We start from the raw sequence: 16,375 nt of genomic DNA, 5'->3' as shown, positions 1-16,375 counted from the left end.
GAAATTGTATGGCGGGCCATGAATGTTCACGAAATTAACAATTCAGAGATATTCAAATAAACTTTCTTTATTAAAGATACATTTTAGTAGAAATAAACATAAAACGTTACTTACTATTATAAATATACCATCATAACAATGTATTACAATAATTAAACCAAACGTACCCCCTTTCCACGCCCTTTCTCTCTAGCCTGGATTTGTTGGGCCTCAGCTTCCAGTCATTGGAACTCATTGAGATTCACCAGCCCCTGCTCTCAGAAATCTCCTCCCACGTAGGTCTTGACAGCCCACAACTTTGAAAACCGCCACTGAGCATTCCCGGGCGAACTACTCTGTTTTATCCTCAACAGTGGAAAATTAACACTACTGAAACATCAGTCACCTAAGCCAACAAGTAGTCGGCACGTGGGCTTGCACATTCCAGGCTCTGATGGCGTGTTTGGGTTGTGCAGCCAGAGTAACATGCATGCTGTCATGCAGGTCCTGAACACACGGGGAGTGCTGGGCGGGCGCAATGGATCAAGTCCCCTACCCTGCTCCCGAGCGGGAGCAGCAGGGCAAGCTCCCGACCCCGTTCCCCGGCAGGAGCGACAGATTAAAAGGTCTGACAGGCTGGATGTTGCCCATGGGCCGTAGTTTGCTCACCCCTGCTGTAGCATCTACACGCAGGTATCTTTGCAATCATAAATGGCTGATATACTCCAGTTTAAAAGGATACGGTTTCAGAATAAATACCATAAATAGCCAGTAGCTTTGTTTTGGTGCTCAGGCTGCATCCATTCCAGGCTATTCTTGTATTGTTAGTAGAGCTGGTTGTGTTTAATAATAATTAATAATAAAAGTCTCAAAAGCTTCAATTTCAATGTAAAAATTGTTTTATGAATTCCTCCTTCTCATTTTCTAACCAGTTAGAATGAAAATTTCCACATAAAATGATTTGCAAATATTTCCATAAACTTCAGTTTTTGACCACCTTGAATTATTAGTTACATTTTTTAGATGGGGCAACACCAAGGCTTAAGCAGGCCAGCATTGTTCTAATTGAAGCAGGAGTCTCAAGTTCTGCAGGCTCTTTGAGTAGGACAGTGTGATTGGTGGATGGTTGCATTGACAGACAAGCCCACAGTGCTCCAGAATTGGTGGTTGCTAGGTCACCCAGCTTAGAAGCTGGGAAATTCTCTGAAGCCCAGCTAAAAATGTTTAGTTGGAATTATTTTTTCTTAATAGATTCATATTTGGGTGTTAACCTTATAGTCCCTTAACTAAGGTTTCTGCTAAGATTTCTCAACCCAAAAGAACTTCAAATCTAGAGCTAAGTTCCTTTAAGCTTTTTCTTTCAAAACTACTATTTCAGTTCAAGGAAAGCCTTTATCCCTAAGAACAGCTTTCAGGAGAGGAAGCATTGGAGTTAACTGACCAACCTATTTACTAGAGCCAGGTAAATTATATTGGAACAGATTTTGCATTAGTGTTTTGTTCTTCAACCTCTCATTTAGGTGATTTTTGTATAGATTGATTCCAGTTCAGAAGCCCTTTCTTGCTCTGTCTTGATTGGACATCCAGTTGTTAGTATTAATATGAAATATCTTGACCTAGAACTGTACATTACTGTGGGAGAATCTACTGGGATTTTTAATTTTTTACATTATTTAATACCTTAATGTTTCTTTGAATAGGGGAAAGCCATCATGTGTTATAAATGGTTTGTAGGAAGTTGCTTTTACTTTGGCAATCATAATTACTGAGAATTATCAGTAAGGAAGGACATCTATTGTGTAGATGTCATTTGCTTAACTTGAAGTGCATCTTGACTGTTGATGCAAAGTGTTAAGTAGGTGCCAAATTAGCATTTATATTTTTATTTTGAAAAACAGAAAATAATCCTAGCAATATTATTTAGTACTGAAAATGTGAAAACACTGGATAAAACATAATAGAAAACCTGCCCAATAGTAAATTAAAGGCTGAGGTACATGACATGTTAATGAATTAAAATTATTAGAACGAGATCTTTGTCTGAGTAGAGAGATTCAAATGCCTTTTAATATAATTTTAGTTACCTGCCTTCCTATATTCAGTCCATATAGAAACCAATTCAATTTCTTGTTACTCATCACAGTAGTAACTAGGTGCCAATTCAAAATTAAATATTAAAAAAAAAAAAATCCTGTCTTTATGATCTGAGTCTGCTCCCATCTGCACAGCTAACCTAACTGGAACACTTGTACATATTTATTTTTAAAGCTATAGACATGGGCTGTTATGCGCCCTCCAGAAGAAAATTATTCCAGAGCAGAGAACTCCCTTTGCTTGTCAAAAGTGCTTTGCTCTGCCCTAGCAGTTTTACTTTGAGGACAGATTGTGTTCTGGCTACTTGAAACTGTTATGACAAACCATGGGCTGAGGTGGTTTCAAACAGCTGTATTCACAGGTTTGGTTAAGGCTTTACATACAACCAACATCTTGTCTTATACCCAGAGGCAGACTGAGAGCCAACTCAGAGCTGGTGAAACAAACATTGTGTTCATAGTGCCTTGCCTCTCATAAAAGAAGAGGGGGTATTCTTCCATAACTGAAGTTTGAGTAGTTTTGCTGTAGGCTGAGCACTTCGTAAAATACTTCAGCCTGGAGGTGAGAGCAGCACAGGAGAGGATGCATTGAAGGAGCTGGAGTATCTGGGCCAGCTAAAGATGGGAAGGCACTTTATACTGCTGCTGCAACCTGGAAATCTCGGAGCACCAATGGGTCCACTAAACTCCTTTGATTACAAACCATTGAGATAAGAGAAGCCATACTATCTCTGTTGAAGTAGCAATCATAATCAGATAACTTTCCCTTTCCTACCAGCATAATAGGAATTGCTACATCAGACCAGACCACTAGTCAATCTAGCTGGGGTCGGTACATAATATGTCACCTTTGTATTGAGTTTGATGGCTGTTTTTCATCCAGAGCTCTGTTATGGAAAGGAAGAAAATCGTAGAATTTGGTTTCAATCAGGATAATATAGTGTTTGGTGGTGACAGGCTAATGATTGCTGAACTTAGGAGTCTCCATATCTTCGAGGGGCCTCACCTACATTGAACAGACTGGGTGATGTGATGGAAATCCATGAGATGTGTGAGAGTCCTGGCACAATGATTCAGTTCTTCAGACACTCCCAAACAGGGGTGAACAAAGTCTCTCTAATTTGTATGCAGTTTTCCTCTGTCTACAAGTAGGCATACACTCTTTGAAGCATATGTGTTGACTCAAAAAATGTCTTCTAGCTGTATTTCTAGTGTTCCAACCAGCTTTGATGATCAGTGGGATTCATAAGTGTCTAACTTGTTTTCCAGAACTTTGCCAAGAATATTTTTGCAATTCTTCAGTCAGTAAAAGCCAGAGAAGAAGGTCGTGCACCTGAACAGAGACCTGCACCGAACACAGCACCAGCGGTAAGAAATAACTCTTCTTATTATGGACCTTGTGGTTGTGGCTCCATAGCTGAGGTTGAATTGAGTAAATAATGGCAAGAATTCTTCTGAAACTACTCTTCATTTTGTTTGGTTCTAATTTAAATAAATTACAGTAACTTTTTCATGCAGAACTTTTCCTTAGATCATCTTTACCTTAAACTGTATATAGTGGTTTTGGAGGAGTTGAATACGCTTCATTTGTTCAATATGTGTTTGCCACTTTCAGAACAAAACAGTTAGTGCCAACTACTGTATGTACCAAACACTCACTAGCATTCTGCAGCTACTTGGAAGAAGAAAATTAGATGAGACTATCACCATTTCCAGCAAAATGCCTTGCTAACTGTATTTTTTGACAGATAAAGTAGTAAAATGTTTAAGAATCTGGAACATTAGTCATGAGCAGCAACAGATCGAACCAGCTGTCCTATGCCTGTGTCAGATCAAAAAGACAGATTTGCTACAGACTAGGGACCGAGTGGCTAGGCAGCAGTTCTGCAGAAAAGGACGTAGGGGTTACAGTGGACGAAAAGCTGGATATGAGTCAACAGTGTGCCCTTGTTGCCAAGAAGGCTAACGGCATTTTGGGCTGTATAAGTAGGGGCATTGCCAGCAGATCGAGGGACGTGATCATTCCCCTCTATTTGACATTGGTGAGGACTCATCTGGAGTACTGTGTCCAGTTTTGGGCCCCACATTACAAGAAGATGTGGAAAAATTGGAAAGAGTCCAGCGGAGGGCAACAAAAATCATTAGGGGGCTGGAGCACATGACTTATGAGGAGAGGCTGAGGAAACTGGGATTGTATAGTCTGCAGAAGAGAAGAATGAGGGGGGATTTAATAGCTGCTTTCAACTACCTGAAAGGGGTTTCCAAAGAGGATGGATCTAGACTTTTCTCAGTGGTACCAGATGACAGAACAAGGAGTAATGGTCTCAGGTTGCAGTGAGGGAGGTTTAGGTGGGATATTAGGAAAAACTTTTTCACTAGGAAGGTGATGAAGCACTGGAATGGGTTACCTAGGGAGGTGGTGAAATCTCCTTCCTTAGAGGTTTTTAAGGTCTGGCTTGACCTTAAAAACCTGGCTGGGATGATTTAGTTGGGGATTGGTCCTTCTTTGAGCAGGGGGTTAGACTAGATGACCTCCTGAGGTCCCTTCCAACCCTGATATTCTGTGATTTACATTTTTATTGTTCAGGTCTATCTAGGCATTAGAAAAGCAATGGTTTTGAGTTGTGATGTTTACTGTTGAGTTTTATTAAACTTAATAACTAAATTCTTGAACTCCTAATGGTAATCTGCTATGAAAAGCCAGTTAATCTTACTTCAGCTTATTTTGATACCTCTGTGTTATATGCCAATGTACCAGATTGGAGTAGCAAGATGAATTTCAACATTTAAATGCTTGCCTTATGCTGAATTTCATAAATTGTTCATGGGACTATTCAGGCATACGGTTTGGAATGATTGTAACTGTGTGACTAAGTCACCCATGAAAAAGATGCATGAATCGATATTTAGTGCATCATTAGATTGGCAGCATTTTGAAAATGCATTTTAAATGTGCCTTTTTTTCCTCTCAATTTAATCTTGTTCTATAGGTTTAGCACCTCTTTAGCTTAATCAGATTTGTGGTGGAGTCTTCTGTGCATGTGGCAGAAGAACCAGCCGTATGTTGTCAGATGACAATTCATTCTTGAGCCCCAAGATGTTAGCAAATGAATGGGATTGATAACTATGGATTTCGTTCATTTTGCTCAGTTAATATGGCTTTCTGTTGTTACTTTTGTCTTGCTTCAGAATGTTGTCAGTTCTTTAGATTTGCATGCCATTAAGTATTTCTTTAAAATATACTATCTTAATAAGAGGTTAAAATGAAGTTAATTAAAAGTACAAACTGTCTGAAAACTTCCACCTATATAATTGCCCAAAACTGTAAAGTCAGTTTACATACAATATTTTCCAAAGTTCAGAAACTAAAATGTGTTAATCAACATACATTTTGAGATGCAGTAGCATATCTTGTTTGCTAATTTGTTTTAGGATCCCACTTTACGGACTAAGCAGTCCATTCCAGCTGCCTACAACAGATACGATCAGGAAAGATTTAAAGGAAAGGAAGGTAAGTTGATCTCACAGTACTAATTAGCATTAAGGAAACACTGCATTTGAGAACTGAAAAGTGAAACTGACTAGTCTGTTTTCATTGTCAAAGCTGAATAAAGTGCAAAGTATAAGCCCATAAATGATGACTGAAACGTCTTCACATGTAGTCTCTGGTAGTAACACAAGCTAGGAATCTTATTTATTAAAAATGATTTTTTAGCCTTAGCCTTTAAAAAACCGATTGTCTAGTTAAAAACAAAACTTACATGTTAAACACTTTTTTGTTCAGTTTCAAGGCAGAGACAGTGTAAGTAGTTTCAACTCATAGGGCCTGGGTATGCACATATATTAGTCAAGCCAATAGTCAACTTCAATAATCAATACTAATTAAAAAAAAAATCTGATAGAGTATCCTTTAAATAGTATGTCCTGAAATTAAAGGGAAAAAAATCCTTTTAAAAAAAAAAAAACGTTGAAGGTTCTGTTTCTAATGGGTGCCTCAAATATTTTGGGTCTAGTACATAATATGTTCAGGTCCATTCTTCTTTCCCCTCCCTTGAGAGGGAGTTGGTTGAAAGAGTGGAGATATGCCAACCTATACTTTCAGAGGCACTGATACATACCTCAATGCTTCACTGGTGCTCTTTTTTTTTTTTTTTATTTAACAGTTTTTAAATGGCAAGATTAATTCATAAAGACTGGTGTAGTGTTCGTGGAAATTGCCTCAATAACTTTATAAAGTCAGCCACAGAGCCAGTGACTGGCCTTCAGATTTCTTAGGAGAGTGCTAAGGGAACACCTGGGGATCTCTTCCCTAGGAGTGAATCCACATTGTGGAACTGCTAGTCAGCCATTTCGTTTGACAACTTGGGCACTAAGAGTATGTCTTCACTACCGGCTGGATCGGCGGGCAGCGATCGATCCAGCAGGGATCGATTTATCGCGTCTAGTCTAGACGTGATAAATCAATCCCCAGTGCTCTCCCGTCGACTCCTGTACTCCAGCTTGGCGAGAGGCGCAGGTAGAGTCGACGGGAGAGCAGCAGCAGTCGACTCACCGTAGTGAAGACACCGCGGTAAGTAGATCTAAGTACATCGACTTCAGCTACGTGAAGTCATTCACATAGCTGAAGTTGCGTAACTTAGATCGACAGTGTAGACCAGGCCTAAGTCTCGTGTGTGTGTGTGTGTGTGTGTGTGTGTGTGTGTGTGTGTGTCTGTGGTGGTGTGTTTTTTTTTTTTTTTTTTTAAGAGTACAAAATTTTGAAAAATTTGGGAGGAGTGCAATTTAATTAAAACCCATGTGGTGCTGGAGGAGCTATGGTTTTTGTATCCTAAACAACAGAGACTAAAGATAATTAGTAGTTCCACTGTAGTTCTCATTACAAATAAGGAATGCATTTTTTTCTGTACCATACAGTGTACATAATGTGTGTGGCTTCAAATCCCACAGTTCTTCATATTTATAATGTATTTATGTACGCTTCAGTGCTACATTTAATATGAGACAGTGAGCCCCTGCTCTGAAGTACTTATAATCTAAAGACAAACGCAGATACAATAAAGCTATCAAGTTATGGTTATCTTTTTATGGAGACCTTATGGGACTTGGGATTCTGGGAAAGATTTGAAGGAAAAGAGGGCTTATTACTTGGCTTTGAGGCACAGTAACTCTCAGTACCTGAGCCATGTAACTTCCATTATCATTAATGGTGATTAATAATTGAGACAAACCTGGGTCCTCTGCATTCAAAGGTTCCAACCCATGTGGGTTCTATAATATATTCTCTGTATGGCTTCTTTTTGATTGGGTGAGATTGAGACTCATGGTGGCTTCTCAGGTACCCATAGCTTTGTAAAAAGGAAATGTTCACATTCTTATTTCTAAAACTATTTCATGTCCTCAAAAATAATAGAAGCCATGGCTTTACATCTTTAAAAACAAAAAGCCCTGTGGGTTTAGCAGAGCATGGTAATAAACACTGACAAACCTTTAAGCAGAACACATCAGCCTTTGACAAAGTGCAAATAATTTTTGGAAATGTAACCATCTGATAAAAAATAATAACCTTCAATGTATGATGTATTGAACATTCAAGTGGAAAATAGTTTTAAGCTGCAAAAACAGTAACACTTCATAACCATCAGCAGCTAAATGTCTACTGCCCTCAGTCTTTTGCTCTGTAGTTTCTCCTTAATATTCTGCAGGTCAAGCAGCTTTCATGTCATCCTTTTAAACTTGTTATGATTTCTGTCCTGTTTTTAACAAATTAAGTCTGACAGCTGACTTTTAACAATTAGATTTTATTAAAAATAAAAAAACGGATAGACTGGCATATTCATATTTTTTCTATTGTATAGCCATTCATTTTATGGATGAACTCGCATGTTAAATATCTAAATGAATGCATAGTGCAGCGGTTCTCAAAGTGTGTGTTGGGACCATATTTTAATGGGTCACCACGGCTGGGGTTAGACTTGCTGGGGCTGAACATGAAGTCTGAGCCCCACCGCCTGGGGCCAAAGCCCTTCAACTTTGGGCCCCTCCACCCAGGCCTGAAACCCTTGGGCTTCAGCTTTGGCCCCCTTGCCCAGGGCGGCAGGGCTCCGGTGGGCTCAGGCGCTCCCCCCCCCGCCCCCCCCCCCCCCCCCCCCCCCGCGGTCTTGTAGTAATTTTTGTTGTTGGAAGGGGGTTGCGGTGCAATGAAGTTTGAGAACCCCTGGCATAGTGAAATGCATTTGGAAGATCAATTGACCTGGGTGAGAGCAAATCATATTGGGCACTAATGCCAGTCTTGAAAACATAGAAGAAAGCATGTTGTCTTGTGTTAAGAGTTGAATATGTAGTGTGGCATTCATTCTTGTTACCAACAGGATTAGTTTTTGTAGGGTTGCCTTTAATATGCTAACTCTTTTAGAAAAAGTCAGAATGTAATAATTGATTATAGAAAGAGGAGTGCAGTGTGCTCAAACATGGTGACCACAGCTCTTTCATTTCATGAGACCAGGATCTTTTAAACGACAAAATTCTCCCAATTATACAGATTTCTTGTCTATTGCTTGTATCATATTTTATATACCTGCTTTTACAATTTGAAACCTGTGTCAGCCATAGCAATGTGCACTTCTTGGAAAGACTAATAGTTCACCTATCAGTCAAACTAGCTACTGTTTGATTTCCATATGGTATAAAATGTAGGGAAGGGAAAAATCATAATCTTTTCAGAGGGGAGATAATGTGGTTCTGAGCCTTGTTATATCTGGATGGCTCAAGAGCAGTCTGCCTCATTACTAAATTTGTGCTAATTGAAGCACCCACAAAATACAGTTAAGTTAAAAAAGAAGTAAATTGTAGATACGTGCAGCATAGTGATTAAATATGCACACAGTAATCTCATTATTGTAAAAGCAAATAGACTGAACTCTAACAAAATTGATAAGAGCTCTTTTAAATCAAGTACAATAAACAACCAAAATTTCTGAATTGCGTTTAACAAAACAAACAAAAAAAGCCCCCTTCTCTCTCTGTCTCATGCCTAGGCAAGGAGGGTGCAGTTTCCCCATGGAGTTAATTAACACCAAAGAGTAACTGGCTGGCAGTGTTTTTGTTCTTGTGACTAGGATTGATGGCACTTAGATTCATTAAGCATTTTCTAGTGGTTTCTTACTCTTGTGTGGATACAGTGTGGACATACAGAGGTGGGGAGTAGTTCTGTACCCTAGAGGGAAAAAGAACCTTGTGTTTAGGTTGCGCAGTCCTGGGATAGGAATCCTAGAAACAGCTAAACCTAGAGAGAAGGCATGGGTTGAGCTTTATCTAGTGAAATCTTATTATGTTAAGACAAATTCTAGGGAGGGGGATAGGGTATTTTTGGGCTTTTCACTGTATACAAAGTATTTCAGAACATTATTGGAAAAGAAACTACTTGTGCTTTAAAAAGTATCACCTCATTAAGCACTAAATTTTCATACCCTGTACAAAGGCAGAGTACAGAACCTATTAGGAACATAATGCAAAGTCTTGCAAAATGGGGGAACAGATGAATCCTCAACCTGAAGCTGGAACTGTGAAGCTACTCTGCAACTCCTGCTGCAGTCTGTGGGGTATAGGACAGACTTAAGGGAGAAGAATTCCTTACATGAAATATATTAGCACAGCATTTATTTTTAAATATTTCTAGTTCTCCTAATACCATGTTGGTAATAAGTTAAAAACTTTGTGTTTCATATTTATCATCTTTATCATTTACCATTTGATTTTTTTGATTTTTATCCTTGTACCACATTGTCAGTATTTTAGCAAATTTAGCAATAAAGACCTATTAAGCCCAAAATTTTCAAAAGTGACTAGGAATTGTGTGTCCAACTTTTGACACCCCAAGGGAGCCTGATTTTTTTTAGAAGATGCTAAAGTGCCAGCCCTCTGAAAATGAGGCCCCTCTAACAAATCTCACGTTGGGCACCCAAAATCATTAGTCACTTTTGAAAATCTCAGCATATAATCACTGGGTGAAATTCTAGGGCCTATGATATGTAGGAAGTCAGATTATCATAATAGTTCCTTCTGATCTTAAAACTCAATATGCTATTAGCATTTGAGAGTAACAGGAAAACTCACTGAATTTTCCTCCATAACGAATAGATATAAGGATAATATACCAAAAAGCATTACTCATGCTGTCCTGAATAACCGGTTAAAAACTGGAACTAAATTATTTATACAACTTGCCACAAAAATAGTGTGTGTACTCTTTTTAGCTCTTCTATCAGAGGATCTTGCAACATTAGAAGAGTTTCATAGTATTAAACTAACAATTACTGCATAAGGACGTAGATTCTTTTAATCTCAATTTTACTACAGTATTATCCATGGCGGTCTTAATTAGGAAATTGCTTGCTTATGTGGGTTTGTTTCTACCTTGGATATTTCAGTGTGTTGGCTTAGTATAGGAATCAGGTTGCTTGTTAACATAAGCAATTTAAAACGTGTAGATGTAAGATAATGGGTTAAAACACTTTAACCTGGCAAGATATGGTAAGTAGACTGCTGAGTTGCAGCCAAGTTTCTGTATGTCCTGGGATGGATCGTTACTCAGAAGGTGGTATCAGTTTGTTCACCTAGATGGCTTGCCTTACAGTCTCTATGCCAAATAGGACAAGTTCTATTATTAGAATGCTTTAGTTAAGGTAGCTGCGATAGTAAATACGTTTTTAGATGTTAAGTACTATTCTTTGAGAGTAAAGAACAAATCTATTATACCCGCAGTAAATTGAACTGCTTTAGCAGTCCTGTAGTAGACACAGACCAATGCTCATTCTCAAGCATACTTTTTATTACTCCAGCTATGATTAAAAGGAGAAAAGTTGTCTTGTCTTTTTAAACTTAAATTATTGTATGTCACATTAAACATGTAAGAATGTGTCTTGCAGCTCCATCCATTACAAATGGTCTATCTATCCTCGCCATGGAAGATCATGTTACCTGGCTGTACACCTGCCAGTCCCATCCCCTCCAAACAATCGAGCTGTTAAGATAAACACACTGCAATTACTATGCTCAGCATTATTTCCTCACTTCTGACTTTGACTTTCAAATTGCTAGTGAGCAGCACACAATCTTTAACAATACAAAATAAATTTAAATACTAGATTTTCTCCTTTTCTGCTTACCCTTTAAGTTTAACTCATTTTAATTTTGACTGGGCATTAAGAAGGTAAGCAAACTTCATGCATGGCATCATTTTCATGGCACAGACCACCTCTTTCTAACCCCTAACTTGTCACATCTATCTTGGCACTATAACAAGCTATATTTTTGATTCATAACTGCTTCTGAAACAGAGGCAATGCTCTTTTTGAACAGCATATCTGGCACCCTTCTCCCTCTTACATCAAGGCTTAGTCCTTCATTTTGAACAGTGTATACTTAATATAGCCAGTGACATGCTCGACCACTGAGATAATGTGTGATGGTGTTTTTTGTTCTATAGGATATTCAAGTAATAAACTGCTTTAAGAGCAGTGGCTAAATTGTTCTGTGCTGACCTTTTTAGACTGCTTTGCCTGCGTTTCATCAAATCCACTTTTAAAGTGATGTTAGCACATGTGAAAAGTGCTGAAATGGTAACTTGGAAGATTTGCATGATCTTTTCTATCAAACATGTTCAGCACAGGTGGTAGCAATATAAACTTCCCCACCAATGCCCTCTCCCTGACTTGAGGGGCTAACTTCAGAAGTGAGATGCTGGCCTTTGTTTCTCTGCTGAGACTACCACCAAGATGCCCATAATCAAAAACCGAATTGCTATCAGAACTGACACTACTTGTGATCCCATATAGTATAAACTGGAGAGAGATTTGTAGGACAGCCATCTGATAGTATTCTTTCTGTCATTACAGGCCACAGTGTCTTCTTTACCACATCTAAATGTTTTCCTATGTTTAACTGAAAGCCTTGCTGTTGGACTTAGTGTGGGCATCACTCTTTCACCCACACCTGTAATTTTGCTTCATGTTTAAGTACAGTTGTATTTACACAATAAATTAATGTGTTCAGATTGCCTACTTGCCACTTCTTTTGAACAGTACATTTATGAAATAGAGGGGGGAGTCTCCAGTTTCTAAACTTGAGGCTGCTTTTGCAGGTACTAAGCAAATTTGTTGTTACCAGAACCAGGTTGTCAATGAAGTTTTACTAACTATAAATGTATTTCTTGTCTTGTCATGGGGGTTTTAAGAGCTTGCTGCTGTCTTGTAGATGTGTAATAGCATTTTCTACCAAAAGTCTAAATTTTAATTATACTCTGTGCCCAGATTTGTTTCTTTTGTGCTTAGAATTAAATTTCTATTTAGAAATAGAATCCTACAATCAAAAAATGAATGTCATTAATAATAGAGAATAAATATGCCAAGGCATCCACAGATTTTGATTTGAAGAAATACATGTCTTCATGTTTTTCCAGCCTGGTGTGGGTGAGCTGGGTGATGATATATGTCTGAGTATTAGAAGACTATAAAATTAATATGTGCAAATAAAACTTCAGTTACTATTCTCAGGTATTGAGAGGCTGTTAAACGGAAGCTCATGCTGAGATCCAGTTGTGAGATTATTGAACTATGTGATAAGTGATTGATGGGCTAGGGGATTTATAAACAGTCTTTCTTTATATCTGATGTATTTTATACAATTCAGTTATTTTGTTAATGTAGTTTAGAAACCGCTGCATGGAGCCCTTTGTTTTTGATTTGACTGCTAGTAAAGAGGGATGTGTGTTAACTTCTTGTTTGGAGTGAAATTTGGTGTCTGACTTCATTAGCATAGTGGTTCTTAAAACAGATTAGTGGACCACTTCCAGATAGTGCAGATTGCTGCTGTCATCAGTAATGAGATATGTACCACTGAAATGGGGAGTGGTATACAGTCTTCATTTTAGGTATAGATGAATCAGCCTTCAACCAGAGCTCCTTTGTGTTCCTAGAAGTGCTCCCTTGTGCTGCTTTTGCCTGTTTGGGTTCCTTCCAGGAACTAGTCTGTTAAGTCTTTTTTTGTCAACTATTACTTTGATGTAAATTCAACCATGATCAGATTTACTGAGGGCTCAACACTGGATGAATAGCCAACAAAAGGGACACAGAAACAAACTGCAGAATGACCTGGAATGGTTAGAACAGTGGGGCTTGTAAGCAATGAGGGAAAATTTTGGGTACTAAAAATGTAAAATCTACCAGGAGTGGAAATAAAGAGCATGTATACAAATTGTAGTGGTGGAATGTAATCAGACCGAACAACTCTCTTCAATATACTTACTGGCTTATTTTCAATTTGGGGCCTAGCCCTTTTAAATGGAGCCAGGCATGGTGTTTGCTGCAAAGTGAGGCTGAGAGGGAAGGTGGTCCGAGATTTCTGAAGCGGTCCACAGTATAATTTTTTTTTGACACATGCTGGGTTATTGAACCATCTGAAATTACTGTTAGGCTACAGCATGGGAATTGCTATACCATAACAGACAACGATCTAGCTAGTTAGGTTTCTCATATCAGTGGTGGTGGGTGAAAAATGACATCCACTTCAATTCAGGCATAAACCGTTTATTTTAGCCTATATTTTGTACATTTTAAGACAATACTATTATCACCTATGAATGACATATACATGCAAAAACAGATAAGGCAAGAAAGATAACCAATCAAGTTCTGTCGCCTAGGGATAGAGCAACTTCTTTCAAATCTCTGGTCTCTGTTTTTCCCTGTCTTCTACACGCTCTTGTTGTCAATCACATATTTTTTATCCCTTGTTCTGTAGCTTTGTGCAGAATCTATTTCCCAAGTTACCTCATCTGTGTACCTATCTAATTAAAACATTCCCATGCATGGAGGGGATGGAATGATGAGACTGCCTGCAATGGCATGTAGCTGATCTGTGACTGCTAGCACCAAATATCGCCAATGGCCAGTAATGGGACATTAGATGAGTTGGGCCCTCAGTTACTACAGCAAATTCTTTCCCAGATGTGTGTCTGGTGGGTCGTGCCCACATGCTCAGAGTCTTACTGATCGCTATATTTGGGGTCAGGAAGGAATTTCCCCCCAGGTCACATTGGCAGAGACCCTGGGTTTTTTTTGCCTTCCTCTGGGTCATGGGGCACAGGTTTAAACTAGTGTAGAGGGTGAATTCTCTGTAATTTGAAGTCTTTAAATCATGCTTTAAGGACTTCAGTAACTCAGCCAGAGTTTATGGGTCTATTACAGGAAGCATGGGCGAGGTTCTGTGGTCTCCAATGTGCAGGAGATCAGACTAGATGGTCATGATGGTCCCTTCTAACCTTAAAGTCTGAGTCTATTAATCACAGTAACTAAGACATTTTTGCTTATCCTGCTAAAACTTACTTTTATCTGTCTGCTTCTGTCATCTATTCTTTACTATCTTCCCCATGGCTCTGTCCAGTTTTTGCCTTATAATAGTTATTCTCCTTACTGATCTGTTTTTTATGACCTTGGGTTTTTTCTTGTTGGGGGAGAGGCGGTACACCTGGAGCTTGATGCTCTGCTTTACTCTGTTGTTACACAGACCAAGGTTTTTACAAATGAGAGATAAACCAGGTTTCATGGTTTACACAATCCTGAAGCTGTTTCAGCGAAGTTCTGAAATGCTGCATCAGCAGAGACATACAAATTGCAAACATTCCTTGATATTTTCTTATATTATATATAATATCGATTTCTCTAGTTAGTATGTATATTTGACTAACAATTTGTTACAGTTTTCTAACCGAGGTTACTGCAACATACTCCAGAGGAAGTTGTAATTCCCTTGTCTCCACAATGCATTCAGTGAGGAGTGGTAGGGAAAACTTCATCCTAATCTTACTGGAGATCAGTTTATGCCCTGAAGAATAAGGATTGATTAGTCATTAACACTTTTATGCTATTAGTGTAACCGCAGTGTATTCAAATAAATATGTAATCTTTAACACATTTCTTTGTTTATGGTGGTTTTAGTTGTGTGTGTGTGTGTGTGTGTGTTTATAAAACTAATTTTATCTACCTACACATCTGGGGTGTGTAGAATGTGGTTCATGAGACTGTATGTTAGGAGTGCTGCTTTTAGTTGCATAATTGGGGCTTCTACGTCTGTTAGAATCTGCGTTTAAAATTGACTACTTGTATTGTATTAAAGGTGAATATGCTTGAGTGAATTTATATTCCTTATTTTGCTATTGTACTAAAATCCCAGTTTTTAAAATTCTCTATCAGGCTTCCTTTGAGTATTCTGCATATGTTGAGTTGTAAAACTAACATACATGTCAGGATATCAAAACCAAATTTAAGGGCTAAATAGTGCAATCACAACCCTTATTCTCAGTTCATATTCTGAGCCACTGTCCCATCTTAATCTAGCCCAGATGAGTTATGAGGATGTGTATTTAGAGCAGCACCAGCAGCATATAGAGCAGTTGCAATATTGGAAAGAGATGAGAGAAAGGAAGACCAGTCAAACTGGATATACAAGCATGGGTAGAGGAGTGTTGTCCATGTAGCAGTAAAGTATTCTGAACTGCTTATAGGAAAACTGGTTACAGGGAAAACAAACATGCAAAAGTAGTCATCTGCCCGAAGCAAAACACTGTGTGAGCTATCCATGATTACTATCCATGTTTTTAACCAGTGTTAAACATAAAGAGAGCATTCCTGGCCCCCATTGAAGTTTATGGCTAAACTCCCTGGAACCTCAATGAGACCAGGATTTCACCTAAACAGTCATAGGCCATATTTAGAGCTAACCAAGATAGTGACTGTGATTAATGTAGTTAAAAGTTAGTGTGTGTACAGGACTTAAAATACTGCACCAGCAGGAAGGCATTTTTCCTCCCAAAAGTGGCTGGAAAGGAATTTCCCCTATCCTGCCAGTTTAAACATGGGCTTTATTCTGATACTTGCATGTGGAATGACTTACAAGAGGCTCTTTTACTTTACAGAGACGGAAGGCTTCAAAATTGACACTATGGGAACCTACCATGGAATGACTTTGAAGTCTGTAACGGTAAGTTAAAAAGCATTTCTGAAATGTTGTATGCCTCAGTGACAGCATATATAAATGGTTCAGGTTTACTTTGCCTGTGCCTCTCAACAAGATTGTCTGTTTGTTTGTTGGAAGCATTAATGAGAAGTCAATGTCTGATTTTAAAACCTGGGGAATGCACTGGTTGTGTATAAATTGAAGAGCTCTTTTTTAAAGATGTTTGTAACCCTGGGTAGAGGCTAATACTTTGCCTACATTAGAAAGGGATTGCCAGTATAGCTATACCGGCA

General features: G+C 38.6%; 1 protein-coding gene across 1 annotated transcript in view; it reads left to right on the top strand.

Annotated features, from left to right (window-relative positions):
• The window catches only part of CDC73 (cell division cycle 73), a 194,808-nt gene that overhangs the window by 37,409 nt on the left and 141,024 nt on the right, over positions 1–16,375 (top strand). Inside the window, exons 8-10 of the mRNA XM_065408934.1 lie at positions 3,342–3,440; positions 5,505–5,583; positions 16,042–16,106. Coding sequence (XP_065265006.1) covers positions 3,342–3,440; positions 5,505–5,583; positions 16,042–16,106 — 243 coding nt within the window. The remainder of the gene's footprint in view (positions 1–3,341; positions 3,441–5,504; positions 5,584–16,041; positions 16,107–16,375) is intronic.

Source organism: Emys orbicularis, chromosome 8 (assembly GCF_028017835.1).
Source record: "Emys orbicularis isolate rEmyOrb1 chromosome 8, rEmyOrb1.hap1, whole genome shotgun sequence".
Lineage (NCBI taxonomy): Eukaryota > Metazoa > Chordata > Testudines > Emydidae > Emys > Emys orbicularis.
Note: the sequence above shows the minus strand (reverse complement) of the source record. Positions and strands in the feature narration are given on the sequence as shown.